The sequence below is a fragment of the Pan troglodytes genome, chromosome 11 (assembly GCF_028858775.2).
Source record: "Pan troglodytes isolate AG18354 chromosome 11, NHGRI_mPanTro3-v2.0_pri, whole genome shotgun sequence".
NCBI lineage: Eukaryota > Metazoa > Chordata > Mammalia > Primates > Hominidae > Pan > Pan troglodytes.
The window spans coordinates 10,064,374-10,091,078 of record NC_072409.2 but is presented as its reverse complement, the minus strand read 5'-3'; the positions used below and the strand labels follow the sequence as shown (position 1 = coordinate 10,091,078).

Sequence of the window (26,705 nt, the reverse complement as noted above, 5' to 3'; positions counted from 1 at the left end):
GCTCATGTCGCTGCACTCCAGCCTGGGCAACAGAGTGAGACTCTTGTCTCAAATAAATAAGGGCAGGCAGCGAGGCTGCAGGGTTGGGGAGAGGGGTTAGAGTTGTTAGAATCCTTTGTGGGCTCTTCTATTTTCACGCCTCCAGAGAGGAGCAAGCTCCGTTTGGAGGTCCGAGTATCAAGTCAAACCCACTTCCTTAGGCTGCCATTAATGTCCACAATGTACGGCGCACTTCTGTGTGTCAGGCCCTGTGCAAAGCGCTTTATGTGCATGATTTCATTAAATCCTTCTATTCAAAGCAGGTACTTTTTTTTTTTTTTTTTTTTTTTTTGAGATGGAGTTTTGCTCTTGTTACCCAGGCTGGAGTGCAGTGGCCCAATCTCGGCTCACTGCAATCTGCACCTCCCGGGTTCAAACCATTCTCCTGCCTCAGACTCCCAAGTAGCTGGGATTACAGGCACCTGCCACCACGCCATGTTGGTCAGTCTGGCCTCGAACTCCTGACCTCAAGTGATCCACCCGCCTCGGCCTCCCAAAGTGCTGGGATTACAGGCGTGAGCCACCGCACCCAGCCCAAAGCAGGTACATTTTTATCCCCATTTCACAGATGAGGAATCTGAGGCTCAGAGAGGCAAAGTCTCTCCCAAATACCACAGAGCTTGTGAATGGCAGAACTGGGAGGAAAGTCCCCTTCCCTGAACCTCAGTGTTCCCATCTGCAAACTGTTCCTCCAGGAGAGGCTGGAAGGGGCCAGCCTCGTGCGCTCCCGGAGGTCCAGCTGCCCTCGGGACAGGCAAGTGGCTGTCCAGGCCACTGCGTGGTGTATCACTTTCAGTTCCTGGGAAGAAGGTTAAATACCTCCGAGGGGTCCATTGAGGCTGCGGCAGCAAAGGAGGGGGTGACCGAGTGACTTTCAAAGGGGCCTGAAATGCGTAGCCGGCCCCTCCCCCCGAGGAGGGGGCCCTGCTTCCTCCCGGCCTAATGATATTCTGGGCTCAGCCCTCGTCTTTGGCGGCAGTTTAACCCGAGCCGGGGCGGATTTCTTTCTCACTGATCTCAGCTTGACACCCAATTAGCACAAGAATGGGAGGAGGAAGCCTGCGAGAGGCGCCTCCCAGCCTCCCGGGGCGCGCGAAGGGAGCAGGCGGGAAGACAAAGGACAGCAGGCAGGGGGGCACCCGCGCCCTCGCCTCCCCAACCGACCCTGCCATTGTCTCCCTGCGAGCTTCAGAGAGGACGGAGGCCTACGCCCGGGCTGGCCGGCCTGCTGGAGGGAACAGGGAATGGGGCCCAAGCCCCTGTTCTGTGTGGACCCAAAGGGAAAGCATTTGGGTGAGGCTAGTCCAAGGGGAGGCAGTGAGGTCAGTGCATAAGGGGCAGGGATCCCGAGGGCACAAAAGCCTGGGGCTGAGGCCTTACGGGGGCTCAGGCAAGCCACCCATTCGGAGTCTCGGTGCTCTCATCTGAAAAAGGGATCACAAAGAGTCCATGAGGAGTAAATTAGGGGGTGCATGTAATGCACCTGGCAGGTGCAAAGTGGGCGTGCAATAAATACTATTTGAAAGATTATGGGTGTTAAGCTAATATTGTTACTAACTAAAGGGTGGAGTGGGGTAGGCTTGGGTTAGAAGGAAGGACTTTATCAGTGATAGCTGGGCATCCACAGAGTGGGCTGGTTTACCCAAAGAGCTCACCAATCTCTGGGCTGTGCCAGGAGAAGCTGGAGGACCACCTGCCTGGGAGATTCCAGTAGGGAGGGAGTGTCTCTGGCCCCGTGCATAGACTCCCAACACCTCCTTTAGACTTGGGCTTCCATGTGACTTCCTGTGGGAAGCCTTCCCGGACCCCAGGACTAAGGTGGGGACCTCCTCTGGTTCCCACAGGCCCTGTGTTCTCCCTCCATAGCATGGATTGCTCTGTCTTCTGTGGTTCCCTCTATGTGGTCTCCTTGAACATCAGCCCCAGGAGGGCAAGGAGACCCACAGGTTTTGGGGTTTGTTTTGTTTTGAGTTGGAGCCTGGCTCTGTCACCCAGGCTGGAGTGCAGTGGCGAAATCTCGGCTCACTGCAACCTCCCCTTCCTGGGTTCAAGCGATTCTCCTGCCCCAGCCTCCCAAGTAGCTGGGATTACAGGTGTGCTCCACCACACCTGGCTAATTTTGTGTTTTTAGTAGAGATGGGGTTTCGCCATGTCCAGGCTGGTCTCAAACTCCTGACCTCAAGTAATCCACCCACCTCTGCCTCCCAAAGTGCTGGGATTACAGCGTGAGCCACCATACCTGGCCTACCGACAGGTTTTTTTTTTTTTTGGTGGTGGTGGTTTGTTTTGTTGTTGTTTTTTTGTTTTGTTTTGTTTTTGAGACAGAGCCTCGCTCTGTCACCCAGGCTGGAGTGCAGTGGCGCGATCTCGGCTCACTGCAAGCTCCGCCTCCTGGATTCACGCCATTCTCCTGCCTCAGCCTCCCGAGTAGCTGGGACTACAGGTGCCCACCATCACACTCGGCTAATTTTTTTTTGTATTTTTAGTAGAGACGGGGTTTCACCGTGTTAGCCAGGATGGTCTCGATCTCCTGACCTCGTGATCCGCCTGCCTCAGCCTCCCAAAGTGCTGGGATTACAGGCGTGTGCCACTGCACCCGGCCAACTGACAGGTTTTGTTCATCATTGTGTTCCCAGCAGCAACACTGGCCCTGGTGTGTAATAGGTTCTCAGTGAATGTTTGTCAGGTGGATGAAGCTCTTCAAATGCTCCCAAGTGCTCCATTCCAGCTCTGGGAGGCAGTTTCCAGGTCAGGGGACACTGAAGTGGGTTGGAATCAGAGGCTGTAAAGGGCTCTGTATGCCTTCTAGGTAGGCCCTTAGCTTGTTGGCAAAGGGAAGCCATTAAGTGACTTTGAGCAGGGGACTGATATCACTCATTCATTTACTCATTCAGCAAGCTCTTGGCAAACCCCTATAGAGTACAAAGTTCCGCACTACCTGCTATAATCAAAGATGAATCAGGAAAAGTTTCTGCCCAGAAGGAGCTTAGAGTACAGTAGAAGAATCTTAGAATATGTTTGCATAGAAGACCTTAGAAGATCATTTGGTCCCAAACCTCTTCACAGAATAGGGAAACTGAGTTCCACAGAGGGGTGGGTCACATGGCACGGTGAGGATGAGGCCTTTCTGTGTACCACGTGAGTCCTCCACTTTCCGAGGACCAGGGCAGTGTCTCATTTGTCCTTGTTTTATAGGAACAGGGCCTGGCACATTGAAGGGGCTCAAAGCTGTCTGTGGAGTTGATCTGTACAATGAAGCCAAGGCCAGAGGAGGTGGGAGGCAGGCAGGCCAGAGAGGAAGCAGGTGCAGGTGAGGTGATGAGCTGGAGGACTGGGGGGGCATGCCAGATTAGAAGGGAGACTCGGCTGGGCGCGGTGGCTCACGCCTGTAATCCCAGCACTTTGGGAGGCTGAGGCAGGCAGATCACGAGGTCAGGAGATTGAGACCATCCTGGCTAACATGGTGAAACCCCATCTCTACTAAAAACACAAAAAATTAGCCAGGCCTGGTGGCGGGCGCCTGTAATCCCAGCTACTCGGGAGGCTGAGGCAGGAGAATGTCGTGAACCCGGGAGACAGCTTGCAGTGAGCTGATATCGCACCACTGCCCTCCAGCCTGGGCGACAGAGTGAGACTCCATCTCAAAAAAAAAAAAAAAAAAAAGAAGGGAGACTCATCCAAATTTGGTGACTGTTTGGATACGAGAGAGGGAAAATTAGGGTAATTTGGGTGTTTACTTGGGTGTTTTGGTGAGTGGTAGTGGTATTCCTGAGATGGGGAACACAGAACCTGTTTTGTTTTGTTTGTTTTGAGACGGAGTCTAGCTCTCTTGTTGCGCCACTGCACTCCAGCCTCCTGGGTTCAAGCAGTTCTCCTGCTTCAGCCTTCCAAGTAGCTGGGATTACAGGTGTGCACCACCATGCCCAGCTAATTTTTCTATTTTTAGAAGAGATGGGTTTCACCATGTTGGCCAGGCTGGTCTCGAACTCCTGATCTCAAGTGATCCACCTGCCTCAGCCTCCCAAAGTGCTGGGATTACAGGTGTGAGCCACTGCGCCCGGCTGAGAGAACCTGTTTTAGGAAAGAGTCACTGTGCCAAGAACTTACTCACTCCTCACTACAACCTTATGGGGTTGGGATGTTATTATCCCCATTTTACAGATGAGGAAACTGAGGCGCAAAGCTGTTAAGGGACTTGCCCAAAGACACAGCTAGAAAGTAGTAGGACCTAAATATATTAATTTTTAATTTTAATTTTTATTTCAGACAGTCTCACTGTCACCCAGGGCTGGAGTGCAGTAGTGTAACCTCCGCCTCCCAGCTTGTGCCTCAGCCTCCCGAGTAGCTGGGACTACAGGTGTGTGCCACCATGCCTGGCTTTTGGTAGAGATGGGGTTTCATCATGTTGCCCAGGCTGGTTCTGAACTCCTGGCCTCAAGCAATCCATCCACCTTGGCCTCCCAAAGTGCTGGGATTACAGGCGTGAGCCACTGTGCCTGGCCAGGGCCTGCATATAAAGCTGGTAGTTGTACTCCTAGATCTTTACAAAAAAAATTTTTTTAAATTAAAAATTCTTTGGCCAAGCCAGGTGCAGTGGCTCACACCTGTAATCTCAGCACTTTGGGAGGCCAAGGCGGGCAGATCACCAGGTCAGGAGTTCGAGACCAGCCTAGCCAATATGGTGAAACCCCATCTCTACTAAAAGTACAAAAATTAGCCAGGATGATGGCGCAAGCCTGTAGTCCCAGATACTCGGGAAGCTGAGGCAGAAGACTCTCTTGAACCTGGCAGGCGGAGGTTGCAGTGAGCCGAGGTCATGCCACTGCACTCCAGCCTGGGTGACAGAGCAAGAATCTGTCTCAAAAACAAAACAATTTTTTTTTGGCCCAGTGTGGTGCCTCACACCTGTAATCCCAGCACTTTGGGAGGCCAAGACTGCTTGAGCCCAGGAGTTTGAGAGTAGCCTGGGCAACATGGTGAAAACATGTCTCTACAAAAAAATTTAAAAAATTAGCCGGGCATGGTGGACTAGAAGGAAGGAAGGACTTTATCAGTGCCTGTGGTCTCAGCTACTCTAGAGGCTGAGGCAGGAGGTTCCCTTGAGTCCGACAGCTCAAGATTACAGTGAGCTGTGATCATGCCATTGCACTCCGGAGTCTCACTCTGTCATGCAGGCTGAATGCAATAGCATGATCACGGCTCACTGCAGCCTTGACCTCCAGGCTCAGGTGATCCTCCCCTCACAGCCTCCTGAGTAGCTGGGACAGGCACACTCCACCATGCCTGGCTGATTTTTGAAGAAACATTTACAGACATAGGGACTTGCTGTGTTGCCCAGGCTGGTCTCAAACTCCCAGCCAGAAGCAGTCCTCTTGCCTTGGCCTCCCAAAGCATTGGGATTACAGGTGTGAGTCACCACACCCATTCCACCTGAACTCCTAGATCTTAACTATTACATCATTCTGCCCTTAACCACTAGGCTACACCCTCATCCTCTACCAATGCTGAGTTCAGTTTTGGAAGTGTTGGTGTTTAGATACCCATAGGCCGTCTACTTCATTCCATTTCTTTTTTTTAGCGTCTCACTCTGTTGCCCAGGCTGGAGCCCAGTGGCACGATCTCGGCTCACTGCAACCTCTGCTGCTTCCTGGGTTCAAGGGATTCTCCTGCCTCTGCCTCCAGAGTAGTTGGGATTACAGGAGACTGCCACCATGCCTGGCTAATTTTTGTATTTTTAGTAGAGACGGGGTTTCACCATGTTGGCTAGACTGGTCTTGAACTCCTGACCTCGTGATCCGCCCATCGTGGCCTCTCGAAGTGCTAGGATTACAGGCATAAGCCACCGTGCCTGGCCAACTTCATTCCATTTCTGCCCTGGGCTTTTTTTTTTTTTTTTTTTTTTTTGAGACAGAGTCTTGCTCTGTCACCAGGCTGGAGTGCAGTGGCTCGATGTCAGCTCACTGCAACCTCCACCTCCCGGGTTCCAGCGATTCTTCTGCCTCAGCCTCCCGAGTAGCTGGGACTACAGGCGCACGCCACCACATCCAGCTAATTTTTGTATTTTTTTAGTAAAGACAGGGTTTTGCCATGTTGGCCAGGATGGTCTTGATCTCTTGACCTCGTGATCCGCCTGCCTCGGCCTCCCAAAGTGCTGGGATGACAGGCGTGAGCCGCCGCGCCCGGCCTGCCCTGAGCTTTTGCAACAGGCTCCAGTGGTCTCCGTGTCTCTTTCCTTATTCCCCTCAAATCATTCTCCATATTGCAGCCAGAAATTATATTTTAAAACACAATTCTAAAATGTCACTGTCTCCCAAAACCCTTCAGTAGTCTCCCACTGCTCCTAGAGACTGAAATGTTTACCTGCTTACAAGGCAGGGGTTGGCCCTGCGCACCTTTGCAGCTCCCTCTCTAGACGGATGAAAGTCAGGCTCCCTAACTTCCACCTTCCTCTCCGTGTTCCAGCATGTTCTCACCCAGAGCCTCTGGGCCTTTTGTCCTCCTCACTGGAATGCTCCTAGAGGTTTCTCTCCCCTCACAGCCACCTAGTTTACTCAGGTTTTAGAGCCCAGCAAGTCCAGTCTACTCAGTTTTCTTTTTGAAGTTCCTATAACTTCAGTTCCTTTATTTAAGTTTGAGGTTGTACGTGTCTTAGTATGCTTATTTGATTACAGTTAGTCTCCCCGCTAGACAGTGAGTGCCCTAAAGGCAGGAACCTTGCCCATCCCCTTTACCACTAGCACCGATCAAAATGCCTGGCACAGGGAGGCGCAATGAACAGCTGTTGAACGAGTGACTTCCAAATCGACAGCAAAGGGGGCGGCTGGATAGCGAGTCGCCCGCTCAGGAGAGATTCTGGGTCGGAAATAAAGATCTGGGAGTCATTTATAATTCCAACCAGACGAGTAGATGGGCTGGCCCAAGCGGTGTGTAGACTGAAGAGATTCTAACTCATGCAAGATAAGCAGTTACGTGGCTCACGGTCACGTCGCAAAAATCCTGGGGGCTCTCCTCCGCCTGCTTGTGGTCCCGTACAAGGCGCTTCCCACCCTGGGTCTCTGAGCCCAGTCGGTGAAAGACGGAAGGAGACCGATTCACAGCCCCAACAGCGCCGGTGATAGTCCCTCTGCCACCCCTTTCCCTCCGCTGCCCTCCCCTCCCCTCCCCTCGATGACTTCTTCCAACAGCTGACGAAGCTGGATCCCTGGGCACCGCCTCTTCCGTCCGCGGCGCCCGGAGACGCCCGGAAATTTGCGGGCGCGCCGGAAGTTGAGGGGAGTTTCCTGCGAGCTCGGCTTCCTCAACATGGCAGCGCCCTTGTCAGTGGAGGTGGAGTTCGGGTGAGTCACAGAGCTGGGGCGCCGTGGGGATGGATTGAAGTCGTCGGGCCCAGAATTCCTTTCCTTCTGCCGTGGGGCCTGACACGGCCGAATCACTGGGTGTCCCAGTGCCCGCTGTGAGCTACGCTACCCGCCTAGGAGAGTCTTGAGAGGCCAGTCTCTCTTGGCAGTGAGGCCATCTGTCCGGAAATAGAGGCGCACATTGGGAGGGAAATGCTCTCTGTGTACCACTCGGTGCCCTGTGCTCCGCCGGAGTCGAAGGTCGTGACTGTTAGCAGGCAGCCTCTCTATCTTCTTTTCCATTCCTATCTCGGACCAATCCCATCTGTTTGGCATCTGAGCTCCTAGAACCTAGAAGGACCACCCCTCCACCCACTGATTTCATTCTTTGGGCAGCAGTTTCTTTTTACACTGTTATTAAGGTCTTGTTTCTCGTGGGATGTAGTGGCCAGGGCGGGACTTTTTTCTTTTTCTTTCCCAAGACTTGGGGATGGTAAACAGACCTGAGCCTCCTTCAGGACAGTCAGTAAACTTGCTGATTGCCTTCTGCAGAACTGGAGTCAGGTGGAGACACGGGGACAAATAAGAAATCACACTGAAGGGAACTAACAGGGACAGTATAGTATACACAAGACGAAAAATGCAGAAATTGGGACACACACCAATTACTGAAGAAACACAGAGCAGGGAGGAAGTCTACCCAAGGCACTATTTGTGCTTCCTACAAACAGGTTTGTCATATGGTTTCAAAGCTGAGAGAAACTGCAGAGCTTAGAGAGAAGGCAAAGAAACAGGCCTTGAAAGATGGGTGGTGTACTTTATAGTATCACGTGGAAAAGAGGGAATAGGTAGGGGGGTGTGTGTCTGTGTGTGGAATAGGTAGGTGTGTGTGTGTGCCTGTGTGTGTGTAGATAAGCCAAGGTCTATGTGACAGGAAAAGTCTGGGATGGGAATCTAAAACCTCTGCCCAGTGCCTTTCTTCTCATTGGATACCTCCCATTTCTTTCATGTTTTCCCTTAATTGGGTAGTTCATTCACCAGCCATTTATTGAGTGCCTACCATGTGCCGGGCAGCAAGCCAGACACTGAGGATACAAAGATAAATAGAAGTCTGTCCGTGCCCTACAGCGTTCAGCATTTCTGCCCCTTAGAAGGGGGGTAAGTCTCATGACTAAGTGCATTTTAATTGATATTGTCTGGCTGCTTGGATCCAATTAGAACTGTATTGGTCTGGACTCCTCACTGTTTTGCCTCACTGACCCTTGGCCCAGCTACACTCCCCAAAGCCTGGGATTCTAGGAGGATCCCTGCTTCCTTGACAGGCCTCAGCAGAGCTGGAAAGAGAGAAGCCACAGACTGCTGTGTTAAGATTTATCTGGGCCAGGCATGGAGGCTCATGCCTGTAATCCTAGCACTTTGGGAGGCTGAGGCAGGAGGACTGCTTGAGCCCAAGAATTCTAGACCAGCCTGGGCAACATGGGGAGACTTCATCTCTACCAAAAAAAAAATAAAAAAAAAAAGGTTTATCTGCAGACAACTTGCCTTTCATCCTCATGAGTCAGACATGGTCTTTGTTTATCAAGAATGTCTCTGCTAGGTACTGTGCTAGCTCAGTGGGGAAGTCATGTGAGGAAGATGGGGCCATTGCTCTCCAGAGCTTACAAACCAGTACAATTGCCCTTTTTCTGACCCAATCATCTCTAACTTCAGTCTCCCTTACCTCCAAGAGCAATAATGACCCCTGGCAAGGGAGGACAACATTCCTCCACCCACCCACCTTCTATCACCTCCTGTCACAGCACAGCGTTCCATGAAAATTGCAGCATTCTCAGGAATGCCCAACATGATGCTCAACCCAGGTTCCTTCTCTCTTTGTCCTTGTGTTGATGCACGTTTTTGCCCTGACCTTTCTTTCATTTCCTATGTATCTTAGCAGACATGATTCACCCTTATCCAGAACTGGAGCAAATTTGCAAAGGCTAACAAGCCCTTCATTTTCTCCCTTTTGTCCCTTAGTGGCCCCACTCCCACTCCAGTTCTGGAAGGGTCTCCCTCCTGAGCAGATGTAGTCCTCTTGGCCCCACCAGCTCCTCCAGAGACCCTCTGGAAGGCCTCTAACACCTTCCTTCTTGTCAGTGACCACATCTGCCACCCTTTGTCTTCCCCCTGAACTGTTCGCAGCAGAGCATTATCTCAGGTCACGCAGGATTCAAAGTATGTAATGTAGTTGTGTTTTGTGTCCCTGTGGTCCATGTTGTAAAGGCCCAGATATGGAGTTCTCTCCGTCCCACCCCTCTTCCTCCTTCCCAAGTTGGGGAGGTATTGGCAAAAGGAGGGAATGTCATTGAGGTCAGAGAAGAACTGGGAGAAATGGGCATTTCCTTTCCTTTAGCAGATATTTGTTGAGTGTCTACCATGTGCCAGGCCCTGTTTTAGGCAAAGCTTGCAGCCCAGCAGGTGGAGAGGAAGTAAATAAACAAAATATATATATACGTGTATATGTATGTGTATATACAGAAGATTAAAAGATGAAGATACATCAGAATAGGTGAAGGCGGTTTTGAGAATATCTATACCTGTCACTGGTATCTACAAACACATCCACCAAGAATTGGGGGGTTGAAGGAAGATGGAGATATGTCAGTTGAGTTTGAATAGCAGATCTTATAAGACATAAGAGAGTCTGGCCTTGGGTCTCTCCTGGGCTAGAACAGGCCCCTTGTCTGCCTCCCTAAATCACTCTTGAGGCTGGGCATGCACCTTCCCCCACTCCAGATGTGCTGACAGCAGAAATGCCAACCCCTCCCTTGAGGGCCAGTGAATTCAGCAGTGACAGGTCACTCTCTGAGCGAGACTGGTTCTCCCTTCATCCGCTTGTAAAGGGAAAAACAGCCTCGGCCTCTGAGCCTGGCACCACCAGGTTTGGCCAGTCTTGGTTGTTTGCCTAAGTCCCAGTGCCTTCAGTTCCCATCCCTCTTCTCTGACCCCCAACTCCTGAGCCCCTTGCCTGTCACCCTCCCCCACCCCAGCTGCTGCATGTGCCAACCCCCCACCCAGGAGAAAACGAGGCTCTTGGAAGGGGATAAATGGAGGCTCTGTGCAGGCTTGCAGCTGAAATGGCCCTGTGCGCGGCCACAGATGGGCCTCCTCTCCCCCTCCACATTTCTGCATCAACAAAGCGTGACCTTGTTTGGATGACAGTCGCCCCATGTTTTCCCCATGACAATGCTTGCCTTGCCTTTGCCTTTGCCTCCCAGCGGGCTGTCTCAGGACATCTCTGTTCCCTGAAATTGGGAAAGGGTGGTGGGGTGGAAGACATCTCATCCTTCAAAAGTCTGGTAAGGCCTTTTCAGTTAAGATCCACAAGAAGTCTGAGATGGGAATTGGGAGACCCAGAGGGAGAAGCAGCATGGGGCGCTGAAAGAGCCCTGGCGCTCATCTCAGAAGCCTCAGCTTCTGGACTTGGCTCCAATCATCTCTGCAGTCCCCGCCTTCCCTTGGCCAGGTGCTGGGACACAGAAATGAACCAAACTCTGCCCTCAAGAGGCTTTCTGACCTTTGGGAAGTCCTGTTTTTTTCTGACCAGTCTGCTGGTGCTAAGCAGGAATCAGTTAGACTGAAATTATAGTTCAGCCCCTGCCTGTCTAACCTTGGACAAGTTGGTTGCTTAACCTCTCTAGGCTTGAGTGTGCTTTTCTATCAAAGTGAGCGAATAATATCTACCTCCTCCCTTCTTCCCTGGGACTCCCTGAGGATGAAATGAGATGAGGAACATCTTATAAATGGTGAGGCGATGTGAACAGTTGTTCTTAGTTGATGCCAGGCCTCATGGACTCTCTCAGCCTCCAGCACTGTGATGTACCCACCAGGTCAGCAGCAGGTGGCATGGGCAGGAGCATTCAAACCATCATCTGGCCAGAGGAAACCCCTAGATGCACAGGGTCTCCAGAGTGCCTCACAGTGGCTCCCCAACATTTTTCCAGATGGAAAGACTGAAGCTTAAGATTGAGTCAAGGCCAGGCATGGTGGCCCACACCTATAATCCCAGCACTTTGGGAGGCCAAGGCAGAAGGATTACTTGAGCCCAGGAGTTCAAGACCAGCCTGGGCAATATAGTGAGACCTCACTATGTTATAAAATATTTTTAAATTATTATTAGTTTTGAGATAGGGTCTCACTGTGTCGCCCAGGCTGCAGTACAGTGGCATGACCTTGGCTAACTGCAGCCTCAACCTCCCAGGTTCAGGTGATCCTCCCACCTCAGCCTCCCAAGTAGCTGGGGCTACAGGCGCACACCACCATGCCCACCTAATTTTTGTACTTTTTGTAGACACAAGGTGTTGCCATGTTGCCCAGGCTGCTCTTGAACTCCTGGACTTAAGCAATCCTCCCTCGCCTCTCAGCCTCCCAAAGTGCTAGGGTTACAGGTGTGAGCCACTGTGTCTGGCCCCCAAAGTATTTTAATAACAAAGAAAAAAGAAGATTGAGTCACACATCTAAGGTCTCAACATAGGGAGAGGTGGAGCCTGGGCTTCACATCGGGGCCGGCAGCTCCAAAGGCTGTGTTCTGCACCTGTGTGGTAAGCTGCCTCTCTAGAAGGCAGAGGAGTAAAAACAAGAGTCGGCAAATTTGGGTACTTGATTTTTTTTTTTTCTTTTTAAATAATTAGAGACAGAGCCAGGCATAATGACTCACAACTCTAATCCCAGCACTTTGGGAGGATTGCTTGAGCCCAGGAGGTCAAGACCAGCCTGGATGACATAGGGAGACCCTGTCTCTACAAAAAATAAAAATAAAATTAGGCAGGTGTGGTGACACGTGCCTGTGGTCCCAGCTACCTGGGGGCTGATGTGGGAGGTTTGCTTGAACCCAGGAGGTTAAGGTTGTATCAAGCTGAGATCATGCTACTGCACTCCAGCCTGGGTGACAGAGTGAGACCTTGTCTCAAAAAATAAATAAATAGGCCAGGCACGGTGGCTCACGCCTGTAATCCCAACACTTTGGGAGGCTGAGGCAGGTGGATCACGAGGTCAGGAGTTCAAGACCAGCCTGGCCACAATGGTGAAACCCTGTCTCTATTTAAAAAAAAATACAAAAATTAGCCAGGTGTGGTAGCATGTGCCTGTAATCTCAGCTACTCTGGAAGCTGAGGCAGAGGATTGCCTAAACCCAGGAGGCGAAGGTTGCAGTGAGCCAAGATCGCACTACTGCACTCCAGCCTGGGCGACAGAGCAAGACTCTGTCTCAATAAATAAATTTTTTTAAAAAGTAAAATAAAATAATAAAATAAAAATAGGCCAGGCACAGTGGCTCATGCTTCTGATTTCAGCACTTTGGGAGGCCAAGGCAGGGAGATTACTTGAGCTCAAGAGTTCGAGACCAGCCTGAGCAACATGGCGAAATCCCATCTCTACAAAAAGTAAAAAATTAGCTGAGTGTGATGCCATGCACCTGTAGTCCTAGCTGCTTGGGGGTCTGATGTGGGAGGATTGCTTAAGCCTAGGAGGTCAAGCCTGCAGTGAGCTGTGATTGTGCCACTGAACTCCATGCTGGGTGACAAAGCAAGACCTTGTCTCAAAAATAAATTAATAATTTCCTGGGTGCCTAATAATAATAATAATTACATAGAGACAGGGTCTTGCTATGTCACCAAGGCTCTATTTCACTGAGGCTCATCTCAAACTCCTGGCCTCAAGCAGTCATCTCGCCTTGGCCTCCGGATTCCAGGTGTGAGCCACCACACCTAGCCGGTACTTGATTATTAGTAAAAATTATATCCTACTTTGCCACATTAGAAGTCATATTTAGGAATTGGTCACTGGGTCTGGGCAGAATGGCTTGTGCCTGTAATCCCAGTGCTTTGGGAGGCTGAAGTGGGAGGATTGCTTTAGGCCAGGAGTTTGAGATCAGCCTGGGTAACATAACAAGACTCCATCTCTACAAAAAATTTAAAGATTAACCTGATATGGGCCAGGCGCGGTGGCTCATGACTAATTCCAGCACTTTGAGAGGCCAAGGTGGGCGGATCACCTGAGGTCAAGAGTTTGAGACCAGCGTGGCCAACATGGTGAAACCCTCTGTCTAAAAATACAAAACTTAGCCAGATGTGGTGGCTCATGTCTGTAGTCCCAGCTACTCGGGAGGCTGAGGCACGAGAATCGCTTGAACCTGGGAGGCGGAGGTTGCTGTGAGCTGAGATCACACCACTGCACTGCAGCCTGGGCAACATAGTGAGACTAAACAGAGTAAAATAAAATTAAATGTAAACATAAATATTAATATAAAAAGTAGCCTGATATGGTGGCATGCACCTGTAGTCCTAGCTACTTGGGAGGTTGAACAGGAAGGTCTCTTGAACCCAGGAGTTCAAGGTTACAGCGAGCTATGATTGCACTGCTGCATTCCAGCATAGGCGACAGAGTAAGAACCTGTCTCTAAGAAAGAAAGGGGGAAAAAAAGAATTAGTCACTGCACCCAGGGTGTTTCTGCACCTTAGTCTCTGCTTCTCTTGGGCTTCATTACCAGACCTATCCTCAGTTTTCTGTTTCCGCTACCTCTTCCTATTTGCAGGAGCTCACCTGGCTGTCTTTTTCTCTGGTCCTCCTTTGCAGAGGTGGTGCGGAGCTCCTGTTTGACGGTATTAAGAAACATCGAGTCACTTTGCCTGGACAGGAGGAACCCTGTGAGTATTGGCTTTCTGAACCCCTCTCTTGGGGCCATTGAACAGGAGTTGGTCCATGGGGAACACTCAGCCCCGTTCAGGTCTGTGTTCTGCACCCGTGTGCTAAGCTGCCTCTCTAGCAGGCAGAGGAATAAAAACAAGAGTCTACACGGCCGGGCCGGGTGGCTCACGCCTGTAATCCCAGCACTTTGGGAGGCCAAGGTGGGCGGATCAAAAGGTCAGGAGTTCGAGACCAGCCTGGCCAACATGGTGAAATCCCGTCTCTATTAAAAATACAAAAATTAGCTGGGCACGGTGGCACGTGCATGTAATCCCAGCTACTCAGGAGGCTGAGGCAGGAGAATTGCTTGAACCAGAACCCGGGAGGCGGAGGTTGCAGTGAGCCGAGATCATGCCACTGTACTCTAGCCTGGGCGACAAAGCAAGACTCCATCTCAAAAAAAAAAAAAAAAATACTTGTTAATCTTTCTTGACTAAATACACACTGAGCACCTTCTGTGTAGCAGACCATGTGCTGATCACTGTGGAGACAGACATGAACAAAAGCCAGTCCCAGGCCAGGTGTGGAGGCTCACACCTGTGATCCCAGCACTTTGGGGGGCCGAGGCGGACGGATCACTTGAGACCAGGAGTTCTAGACCAACATGGCGAAATCTCATCTCTACTAGAAATACAAAAAATTAGTCATGCATAGCGGTGTGCGCTTGTAATCCCAGCTGCTCAGGAGGCTGGGGCAGGAGAATTGCTTAAACCTGGGAGGCAGAGGTTTCAGTGAGCCGAGATCGTGCCACTGCACTCCAGCCTGGGTGGCAGAGCAAGATTCTGTCACAAAAAAAAAAAAAAAAAAAAAAGAATGAACTTGCAGATCTTTGGCTGGGTAACTGTCAGGATAGCCTAGGGGCTGGGGACTGGATATGGCAGGTGTTCAGATCTTTTGTAACCTTAGCAGTGGATTCTAGCAAGGGCTCAGGGATGGGATTCCAGTCTCCACCTATGACTGAGATACTTCTGGGGAGAAGAGGGCATCAGTTATATTAAGAGACAGGAAATGAGGTTCCTGGAGGTGGGCGGTAGAAAATGGTCAAGTCAGGCCGGGCGTGGTGGCTCACACCTTTAATCCCAGCACTTTGGGAGGCCGAGGCGGGCAGATCACGAGGTCAGGAGTTCGAGACCATCCTGATCAACATGATGAAACCCCGTCTCTACTAACAGTACAAAAATTAGCTGGCGCAGTGGCAGGCATCTGTAATCCCAGCTACTTGAGAGGCTGAAGCAGGAGAATTGCTTGAACCTGAGAGGCAGAGGTTGCAGTGAACCAAGATCGCACCACTGCACTCCAGCCTGGGCAACAAGAGCAAGACTCCGTCTCGAAAAAAGAAAAAGAAATAAGAAAATAGGCCAGGTGTTGGCTGGGCACGGTGGCTCACACCTGTAATCCCAGCACTTTGGGAGGCCGAGGTGGGTGGATCACGAGGTCAGGAGTTCAACACTAGCCTGGCCAAGATGGTGAAACCCCGTCTCTACTAAAAATACAAAAAAATTAGCTGGGCGTGGTGGCATGCACCTGTAATCCCAGCTACTCTGGAGGCTGAGGCAGGAGAATTGCTTAAACCTAGAGGGGCGGAGGTTGCAGTGAGCCGAATCATGCCACTGCACTCCAGCCTGGGCAACAGAGCGAGACTCCATCTCAAAAAAAAAAGAAAAGAAAAGAAAAGAAAATAAGCCAGGCACAGTGGCTCATGCCTGTAATCCTAACACTTTGGGAGGCTGAGGTAGGAGGATTACCTGAGCCCAGAAGTTTGAGACCAGCCTGGGTAACATGGCAAAACCTGGTCTTTACAAAAAAATAAAAAATTAGCCAGGCATAGTGGCATGCACCTGTGTTCCTAGCTGTTTTAGAAGCTGATGCTGAAGGATTGCTTGAGCCCAGGAGATCGAGACTACAGTGAGCTATGATCACACCACTGTTCTTCAGCCTGGGTGCCAGAGTGAGACCCTGTCTCAAAAGAAAAAAAAAATACATAAGCAGAATATGTATGGGGAGAAAAAAAGAAAATGGTCAAGTGAGATTTGGTAGGATTCTTCTGGAACTGGACACACATCTGCCAGGAATCAATTATTATTGCTCAGATTCACTGGCTGCCGCACCTCTCTGTCCCTCCCTCAGGTTGGAGAGCAGTGGCACAGGGTGGGGTCTGTCTGCCACACGTGGAGGCTGGGGGGGGACACTTACTGAGGAGCAGGTCACTGCCCACATTGAGCTGGGAAGGGATATGTGGCTGGGGTTTCGTGTCAGGATTGTGTGTCCCTGGTCGAGGAAGACATGGGGTGCTAAACGTGACTGTTTCTTAGTTTGACAGATGGCCATGCAGCCTTGGGAGGGCACACGGTGCTCTCAGAAGAAGCTTCTCAAAGATTCAGTCTCAAAGACCTTGTCTGGAAGTTTATTAAAATATCACAAGTTATTATTTATTTCCTGTGGAGTTTGTCTGACATGAAAACCCACAAATTTTCTTTTTTTTTCTTTTCTTTTCTTTTTTTTTTGAGATGGAGTCTCGCTCTGTCTCCCAGGCTGAAGTGCTGTGGTGCAGTCTCAGCGCGCTGCAACCCCCACTTCCTGGGTTCAAGCAATTCTCCCACCTCAGCCTCCCAAGTAGCTGGGATTACAGGCAGGCACCACAACACTTGGCTAATTTTTGTATGGTTTTTTTTGTTTGTTTTGTTGTTGTTTTTTTGTTGTTGTTTTTGAGACGTAGTCTCGCTCTGTTGCCCAGGCTGGAATGCAGTGGCGCGATCTTGGCTGACTGCAAGCTCCGCCTCCCAGGTTCACGCCATTCTCCTGCCTCAGCCTCCCGAGTAGCTGGGACTGCGGGCGCCTGCCACCACGCGCGGCTAATTTTTTGTATTTTTAGAAGAGACGGGGTTTCACCATGTTAGCCAGGATGGTCTCGATCTCCTGACCTGGTGATCCGCCCGCCTCGGCCTCCCAAAGTGCTGGGATTACAGGCGTGAGCCACCGCGCCCAGCCCCAAAGTACTTTATTCTTTCATGTAGTTGGCAAATCTATTTCGAGTGCCCTCTTTGTGCCATCACTGTACTAAGTTACTGGATATTCATTAGTGAGCAAAATAGATGTGGTCCTTGCCCTAGTAGAGTTAGCAGTGTAATGAGAGTGGAGCCAGGGAATAAACAAGTAAACAAATGAATGTATAACTGCGTCATTACAACTTTTAGTAACTGGCATGAGGAGAACAAAAGGGTACTTGAATAGGACTAATAGGTGGTCAGCAGAGGTCTCTTTAAGGAGGTAACATACCAAGGCCAGGTGCAGTGGCTCACTCCTGTAAACCCAGCACTTTGGGAGGCCAAGGTAGGCGGATCACCTGAGGTCTGGAGTTAGAGACCAGCCAGGCCAACATGGTGAAACCCTGTCTCTACTAAAAATACAAAAATAGCTGGGCATGGTGGTGGGCACCTGTAATCCCAGGTTGAGGCAGGAGAATCGCTTGAACCCTGGAGGTGGAGGTTGTATAGTGAGCCGAGATCGTGCCACTGCACTCCAGCCTGTGCGCAGAGCGAGACTCCGTCTCAAAAACAAAAAACAAAACAAATAAAAGGTAGAAACCAAAATTTAGAGAAGTCAGGGGTCTCACCCCAAGTCATAGTTATTTAAATAGCAGGGTTGGGATTCAGAACTAGCTTTCAGGCCACTGAATTTCAGAGTCCTGGCGCTTTGCCACTAACCCATCACCGTCTATCCCGAGAGGCTCCCTGAATTACTCTAACATCTTACATTTTCCAGTTTTTACGCTTTCCTTCATTTATTTATTCATGAGTTCAACAACTACTTATTTCAACTTTCAGATGACCCCAAGAGATAAGAGACCCCTAAAAGAGAAAGAGAAGGAGGGAGGGACCTGAGGCCTGCCCAGAGTTACCCAAGTAGGGAGGCTGGGCTGGGACTCAGATTTTTTTATCCTTCATCTTCCAGCCACTGTTCAGGGAACAGGCAGGGGCCTATCCCCACTCTGGGAAGAAAGGAGGGGAGTGGGAGGGAAGGCACAATGGCCTACTTAGTCTTTGGCTCCTTTGCTGTGAGTCCCTACACCTGGTTCCTGTTGTGCCCAGAGGCATGGGTCACACAGCAGACCCATGGTAACCTAGGTTGGTGACCTAGGTCACCAACAGAGCTGGTTAGCAGCTGCCAGGCCTCACCCTGGCACATGTGAGCCCAGCTGGGGGTCAGGGGCCTGGTGCTGCTAGGAGAGTCTTACCCTTCCCCCAAGTCCATGCTCAGATATGTCATCTGGCAGACTTCCCAGCCTAGGGGCTGCCACTTGGCCAAGCGAGTCTTGGAGGTTCCAGCAGAAATAATAGCAGCCGTAAGATTTCAGAATGTGACAAGCCTCACAAATGAGGGAACTCGTGGCTCCTAGGCCAGGGGAGAGCTTCCAACCCAGCCAATTTGGGAGAAATGATGAGCAAGGCCTGAGGGAGTGAGACTGCGAGAGAGGAAGCCTGGCACGCGCAGTTGCACATCACTTATTCCTGCCAGCCTCTTTCTTCCCCATCTGTAAGATGGGAGGTTGGGCTCGCTTTGTATGTTATTGAGCTGGTTGTCTCTTTGACATCTATAAGAAAAGTTTCTTCAAGATCCAAGTATATACAATTTGGTGAAGCAGAGTGTGCTGACCCAGTAAGAAGTTGTGTGAGAGGAGGGATGTCTTAACAGCCATCTCGCTGAAACGGCCATGCAGGCACCCACCAGCTTAGGGTATTGCGGCTGCTGGGAGTTGGCCTCTGTGATTCAAGCATCCCTTTGACCCAAGGCCCCCTGCCCAGGCCCCAAGTGTAGACATGGCCGCCTCACCTTTCCCTGCCTGTCTTCCCCCGTCCTGCCATTGTGCCCCCTCCGCCTGCTCCACTTGTGTTAAAGGGTGGCTGGTGAGGGAGGGCAGGAGCTGCAGGAGCTCCTGGGCGCTTTAAACTGCTTAGCATGCATTTCACAGCCTCTCTGGGGCCAGCTGTTCCTTTCTCTGCTCTCAGGGCCTGTTTGCTGATCCCCTCTCCACCTCCCTCCTCCCCACACCCCTCCCAGTCCCTGTGCAAAATTGCTTTTGAAAAGATCCACTTTCTGCTTAATTAAACAATGAGGAGGTCCCCTCGCACATCTGTAAACCTCCTTCTGAGGCCAGTTTAGCCCACAAACTGCTCCATTCTTACCCCCATTCACTTGTAAATGGCCCCTCTGATGTTCCCTCCACCCCCTCTCCTCTGTTACTCCCCCCTTGCCAGCTCTTTCTTTTCCCTTTTCAACTGAGGCCTGGGGTGGGCTCCCCGAAGAGCCGTCTTGGAGCCTGGTGGACTTGGTGGGGACAGAGGCAGTTTAACCTGTGGAAGAGAAGACTTAGGGGATCCTTTCTTCCAAATCTGAAGGGCCATCCTGGGGAAGAGGGGGTGCATTTGTTGGCATGGTCCCCGTGGACCATTCAGGCCCAGTGGGTGGGAATGACAGGAAGACAGATTTCTGCTTGGGAGAAAAGAGCTCTTAACAATCAGAGCCGCTCCACAGAGGAGCTGACCTCCTGTCCCTGGAGGTGTTCAAAGAGAGGCTGGATGAGGGTCTGTTACGCCTGCGAGTCAATATCAGATACGACTTTGAGGTTGTTCCGTTTCAGTCCCACGAGGCTGAGGCTGACAACCTTTGGGGCCCTCCCACAGTGGGCAGTCAGTGTCCCCCAGAATAGGACAAGTCCACCGGGGCGAGGGATTCTGGTGGAGCTTGCGTTGGTGCTCTCCACAGTGGGTATCCTCCCTTTGGCAGCAGCCTTTAGAAGGTACTGGAGCCCAGAGGATGAGGAATCTGAAGTCACTGTGGGCTTACAGCTCAGAGCAGCCATCTGTTGAGCGTGTCCTGTGTGTGTGACACTGCCAGGCCTGCCTTGGGCATTGTGCCTTACGTAACCCTCAGCAGCTCTTGGTGTTTGGATTATTATCCCTGCTTGTCAGAGGATGACACTGAGACAGCAAGATGAAGTGACTTCCTAGCTAAGGCCATTGAGCACACAGCCGAGGTCCTCTGGCTGTAGACTCAGAACTCAACCACTCCAGCATAGAGCAGCAGCTCTCATTGCCTGCTCTGCCCCCGATGGGCAGGCCAGGTGCCAAGGCATCCTGCACTGGAAACCTTGTATTAAGTGCCCATCTCCCTCCTCTGGTGCTGTGTGCCCGGGGGCAGCCTGGCCGCCAGCACCTACAGACTCAGAGTGTCATTCCTACCACCTGGGTTGTACTGGGAGCATTGGCCAACCCCAACATCTTGTGGGTTCAAACATCTAACACAGAAGGAAGGTCAGTATCTAGGACCCCTCACTACTCTCGCAGTCCCCTCATTCCCTTTCCAGCTTCTGATGGGAAGATACGGGATGCCACAGAAAACCCCAGCCGGTCCCAGCACTATCTGATTAATGGTTGGCTCTACCTTGCCCTCTAAAGCTGAGGTGCCAGGCCACTGGGCAGAGCGTGCAGAAACCCAGAGAGCGCGAGGGGTATAGGTTCTTCCTCTGGATCCTGGAGTAATTACAGCATTGATATGCAGGGCACAGTGCTGAGAGCTTTGTATATATCGTCTTATTTGATCCCCCACAATGACCCTATGAGACAATGTTAACATCCCCATTTTACAAAAAAAGGAAGCCGAGGCTTCCTATTACCTAAGGTAATAGAACTAGGAAGTGATGGAGTCCAGCTCAAAACCAGGCCTGTCTGATTCCAGGGTCCATGCTCTTAGTCTCTTTCTTCCTCCCTCCTTCCCTCCCTACCTCCCCAGTTGTCCACTCAAGTAATGGTAATGGTAGTGCCATACATTTGAGCTGGATCGTGATTCAAGTGTTGAGTCAGAGACACATGGAGGCACAGGCCTGGGCAATGGGGCCTGGTTCCCAGGAAGCACATACCTGGGAGATACCGCTGAGGTTCACTGGGAGGGAGAGGCCCCTATGGGAGCAGGCCCGTTCTCAAGGCCTGGCCCCATCTCCTGCTGAGCTTCTTACCTTCTCTGTTCTGCTACCTTGAACCTGCCCATTCCATCCTGCCCCAGCCTTCCCATGTGTTATCCTTCTGTCCAGAATGCTCCCCACCCCACTCATCCTTCAGACCCGAGCTTCACTGTTTAACACCCTCAGTCAGGCCTCTCCTGATCCCAGATGAAGGAGATAGCATTTGTCACAACTAATTAAGTATGGTATGTCTCCCCTGCTGACCTCTAGCTCCCTGAGGGTAGGTAGCTCTGTTTCCCTCTTGCCCACTACCATCTCCCTAGCATCTTGCACATAGTAGCTGCTCAATAAATATTTTTCTCCTGCGTGATCACACGGGATCCCAGGAGGGAGACCGCCCCTAGTAGGAGAGGGAAGACAAGAGGACACAGAGTGGGAAGGTGAAAGTGAGAGTCTCCAGCCCCCATCTATCACAGAGCCATCCATCCCCAAGCCACCAGCCCCTGACTCTGCTTAACCCTTCCTCCTCCCCTGGGCGCCTTTGGAAGCCGACCATCTGGCTTGGAGGCTATTTGCATATTGTCTGTGCCTCAGCAAGCCTAGCAAGATGTCCCTGGGGGTGTGTTTCAGGCCAGGCCGAGTGGCCCTTGCATCCTGCGAAGGGAGCCATGAGTTCCCCCTCTCCCCACCCCCAAATCCAGGCATGGGGGAACAATACGGGTGGCGATGCGGTAGCCTCGCCATGGTAACAGGCTATCAAAAATGTGGGCAGGCCTGGGTGGGGGGCGGGCAGAAGAGGGAGGGAGTGACCTCAGCAAATAGGAGCATCATGATAAATGAGCCCGCACTGGGCAGCACACTCATCCTCCAGCTTGTCCCTCTGGGACTCCATGCTGGTGCCATCGTTTGGATGACCCCACCATGACCACTAGCCCTTCCCCCACCCCCAGGCCTATCCAGAGTGGAGCAGAAGCACCTTCCCTTTGGAGGGAGTCAGGGCTGTCCCCTAATTGAGTCCTGGTTCCATGCAGGCCAGGCACTGCCCAGACCTTCTCGCCGCCTCCACACACACAGGCACACCCCCGCCCGCCAGGGCTGGCTGATGGATGTGTCAGACCCCGGTGGCTCTATCGAGCAGCCACAAGATGTATGGGTTGGCGGCCCACCAGACAGTACCAAGATGGAGGCCAAGGGGATTCAGAGCCAAGGGGAAACCTCTGAAACCCAGACCTCAGGGAGGAACCCAGCCAGGAGTCCAAGTGAGCTGCAGCTAGTTGGAGGCAGCATTTTCCCCATCCCATGCCTGCTCCAGGGACCGTGAAGACTCTGATCTGCTTTGTTTAAAAGGAGACATTAAAATGGAAAGGCGGCAGTCTCAGTCCATGGACACTTTGCCCGTGGCCCTGTGCTTTGCTGGCGTACGATCCAGGCAAGTTGGCACCAAGCAAAGTGGACCATCCAGGCTGCAGGCCTGTCAGAGCGAGGGGGCACGCGTGCCAGCCAGCGTGCCTTAACTCCCTGCCCAAGGCTGGGGCCGTGTGTGCGTGCCACACTGTGGGCCCAGACAGGGCAGAGCAAAGTCTCCCTGAGTCCTAGCCACCTTTCCCTTGCGTACACTCTGGACTCCAGGCAGGAAAATCAAGGCCTCACCTGGGACTTCTCCAGCTTAGCCCTGAGCTTTGTCTCAGGCATTAGTCCAGGACAGCAGACCCCTCTGGACGCTGACTCGGGATGGGGGTGGTTAACCCCAACCTGTCTGCTGGCTTCCCAGAGGCGAGTTGCCTCCCTGGGACCTTTATCCTCAAGTCGTCTAAGAGAATGAGAAGGAACTCCTCAGCCTCAGGAGAATGGCCCTGTTTCGGGGGCGGACAGTTGAGGACCATAGGCTTCGAGGTGTTTATAGAGCCACATTTCTGTGTGCTGTGGCCCGATACTGCTGCCCCTAGGAAAGGACAGGTGACCCTGGAGACAGGTGGCTCTGAGCCTCCACATGACATACAAGGAGGCTGGTGGCTCCCCCAGAACCACAAGGAGGCAGATCTCAGCGTTAGCTGAGCTGGAGAGGCCCTGTCACCCGAACCTCTGGCCGCCGCTGGCGCGGAGGGCTCTGGAAGCACAGGGTGGTGGCAGGGGAGTGGAGCAGGGATTTGTCAGCATCCCTAGCTGGTGAATGATCCTTCTCTCCCTCTGCCAGAGGAAATTAACTGATGTTATCAGCTCAGCAATTGTTTTTTTTCCCCTCACAAAGGGAAATATATGCAGACCCCTCCAAGAGCAAAGCTGAATCCTCCCCATCTGCGACTGGCTGGAGAGATAAAGGTGGAGGGGGCTCTTCAGGGTCCTCTCAGAAGTCCAGCCATGGCAGTTGGAGACTGGCTTCCAGGACTTGTGGGTAGGGGCCTGTCTCCTAACCCTTTAGATACGACAGTCCTCCCGCCATCTGCCTTGAATCCCCCCACTATAGGTAAATCCCATTGCCTCTTCTCCGGGACTTCAGCAGTGCCAGGTGCAGCTTTCTCTGAAGATCCACCTGGCAAGTCACTGGCCTGTCCTAACCTGTTTCCTCACCTTTGGAATCTACAAGTTCATGGGCTATCACAGCCTGGTCTAAAAGAAGCCCTCTAAACCCCGTGTGTATTTCCTTGTGGGCCAGGCAAGGCTCTGGGGGGGGGGCAGGTGCCATTTGGGTTTGACAAGAGTTTGTTCTGTGCATTCCTTTCCAGGGGACATCCGGAACCTGCTCATCTGGATCAAGAAGAATTTGCTAAAAGAGCGGCCAGAGTTGTTCATCCAGGGAGACAGCGTGTGAGTCCCACTCCTCCCTTCCCGAAGCAGGTGGAGGGAGGGACGGATATTTGAGCCCCCACCCTCGGGTTCAGTCCTGGCCTTCTCTGAATCCGGTTCTCCCCTTCCTCCTCCCTGACTCTTCCAGCTCTGAGATCTATTTTCAGTTTTCTTGTTACTAAACCGAACTCTTGAGGATTTTTTAAATCCCAGATGAAAGGAGCCTGGTGAATTTCTCAGAAAACTTGGATTCTGCCCTCTGGTTGCCACAGACTTGCTGTGGGACCTTAGGCGACTTACTTCGCTTCTCTGGGCCTCAGTTACTCTCTACACAGAAAGTGCTGAGGAAAAAACGTAGCTAGTACAACTGAAGAGCTAAATATTCTGTTTTATTTCATTGTAATTTAAATAGCCACATGCAGCTAGTAGATTACCATACAGTGCAGCACGGGTCTAGAATTCCAAGGAGTCATTGACTCTCTACGTGCACACACCCATGCACATGCACACACACTCACTGGGGACACCCCATAGAAGCCCAGTGCAGTCTCCTTGGAAAGGACCAGGTTCCAGTTGCCACGAAGTTACTTCTAAAACAAGGCCAGTCCCCCACGTGAAAGGTGGCCGGTGCAGTTGTGAGGCTTGCTTATTTGCCTCGAAGCATAGGTCACTGTCAGGTCCTAAGGGATCAGGCCTAGGGGATCAGCCCTCCTTCAGGTCATGGTCCAGTGGTCCTGGAGGCCACCTCTAATGCCAGCAGTGCTCCTTGGGCCATTACCAGTGGGAGCCAGGCTAAGCTGCCTGACCAAATGTTGACCTACCCTGCCTTATGCCAGGCAGGACTGCACGTGAGCATTGCCATGTGGCATGGCAACTGATTCGGAAGAGGCAAAACAGCCTTCTCTCCAGGATGGGCATGCAGAGGCCTAAAAAAAAGCTGAAGTTCTTTTCCAGGGCTAACGAGAATAGGATTAGACCCCTGGAAAAGTCCTACTAATGGTTACCATGACAGTGTGGCAAGCACTCCACACATATCAGCTCATTTCGTTTTCATATAGGCCTTGTGGGTTAGACAGTATCACTTATCCCATTTTCAGATGAGGAACCTGATACTCAGAAACAAAATGACCTGCCCATGGTCTGGGTGGTGGTGCTGGCTGGCATTTGCACCCATTTTCCATCTGGCTACAAAGACCATGCATGACTGTCTGACCTGGTTTCCTTCACACTCAGACCAGCCTCCCCTTCCTGGGATATCTTTAGCCAGACCCCAGGAGGAAGGCTCCTCAGCACACTCTCCTGTAGCCCAAAGCTCTCAGCCTCTCTTCCTCTGTGCTACTGCCTCCTGCCTCTCACTCCTTGCTACTCACCACCATCTTTCCCACAGGCGGCCAGGAATTCTGGTGCTGATTAACGATGCCGACTGGGAGCTACTGGTCAGTACCTTGGGGGACATCCCTCCTCCAGCCCCTGCCCTTGCTGCTTCAGTGGGAAAGCATTGGGCCTCTCCTCAGGCACATATAGAGTGGCTGGGTAATCCTCCGCCCCACTCCAGCCCCACACTGAGGCTGCTGGAGTCTCCCACTCCAGGTGAGGAAGGGATGGGTAGCTGGGGACATGGGAGTACTCCTCCATCCTGAAGATTTGCAGGTTGAGGTATAGGATACCCATTTTTCTGGTAGAGTCTGTCTCTTCCAGAGCAGCCAGTCCTCAGCCCCTGTTCTCCCAACTCCTGGGGTGGACCTGGGAAGGTGGCCCTGAGGGTCTCCCGCTCCCCTCTCTCCCGCACCAGGGTGAGCTGGACTACCAGCTTCAGGACCAGGACAGCGTCCTCTTCATCTCCACTCTGCACGGCGGCTGAGGGCCCTTCTCCGGGCCTGGGCACCCTTAGAGGGGAGAACGAAGCAATCAGACATCCCCTTGGGCCCTGCTTCCAGGTCTCCCTGTCCCCCTTGCCTGCCTTCTTCCCTGCTCTGTCCCCTAAGCTCCCTCCAGGCAGGGAAAAGAGGCCAGGTGCTAAAAATGAGCCTTTCTCAAGCACGTCAGCAGCGGAAGGCAGACAGGCGCCAGAGCCCAGCACTCCCTTTTCCAGCAGCTGTGGTGGGGGAGGGTTCCCCTCCAGTTTGTCAAGAGTTGAAGGAGGCTCTGTGGCCAGGTGACCTGGCTGCCTTCCACTCCTTGTACCTCAGTCTAAACATGGAGTGGCTGCTGACAAGCCGCTCCAGCCCCAGAGCCAGCGTCTTCATGGGGAAGATGAATGGACCTGAGTAGCTGAAGGAAGGCCCCTCCCTACCCAAAGACTGGAGGCTTCTCAGCCTCAATTTCCCTGTCGGGACAGCTGAGGGCTCTGCCTGTCCCCCACTGCTATCAGTATGGAACCCCAGCTGGGGTCCCCTATTGAGTGCCGACTCCCCCCACCGCCAGCAGCTGCTCCTCCAGCCACACCCCTCCTTCTGCTCCCCCCACCCCTAGCCCTTGACCCTGGCTGGCCTGCCCCCCTCCACAGGCCACCAGATGGGCTCCTGAGACCCTCCCCAGGCTGCTTACAGCTCATTCTGCTGGGGGTAGAGATGAGGGGAGGGAGTAAGTTAAACCTTGGACTAGCAAGTAGAAGCCTGGGGGGATGCGTGTGCCTCAGTTTCCTCCTCCACAACTGAATATTTATAGTGGCTGAAAACTGGGGAGATACTTGATGGCGCGAATGTCCGTTTTCTCTCCCCACCTCCTGCAGGAAGCAGGACGGGGCAGGCAGCACCTGGTGGGCACAGTGCTTTGCCCCTCCTCCCCTTCCCTTCTGGAAGTCTTGGGGCCTCAGTGCTTGCAACAGCCGGCCTTGGGCAAATAAAAGACTAGGTTGTTTACTA

The 26,705-nt window shown here is 52.1% G+C and overlaps 1 protein-coding gene across 2 annotated transcripts; it reads left to right on the top strand.

Moving 5' to 3' along the window:
* The first annotated feature begins 6,063 nt into the window (after positions 1 to 6,063).
* On the top strand, positions 6,064 to 26,705 carry URM1 (ubiquitin related modifier 1). 2 transcript variants are annotated; one of them, XM_520407.6, is made up of 5 exons: positions 6,064 to 7,376; positions 13,989 to 14,059; positions 23,781 to 23,862; positions 25,229 to 25,277; positions 25,634 to 26,705. In XM_520407.6, exons 1-5 carry the CDS (start codon positions 7,342 to 7,344, stop codon positions 25,700 to 25,702), a joined length of 306 nt encoding a protein of 101 aa, XP_520407.2. In that variant the 5' UTR covers positions 6,064 to 7,341; the 3' UTR covers positions 25,703 to 26,705. The 2 variants fall into 2 exon arrangements, with proteins under 2 accessions (XP_520407.2, XP_009455657.1); XM_009457382.3 differs by lacking the exon at positions 25,634 to 26,705 and having other exon boundaries at positions 7,272 to 7,376; positions 25,229 to 25,603.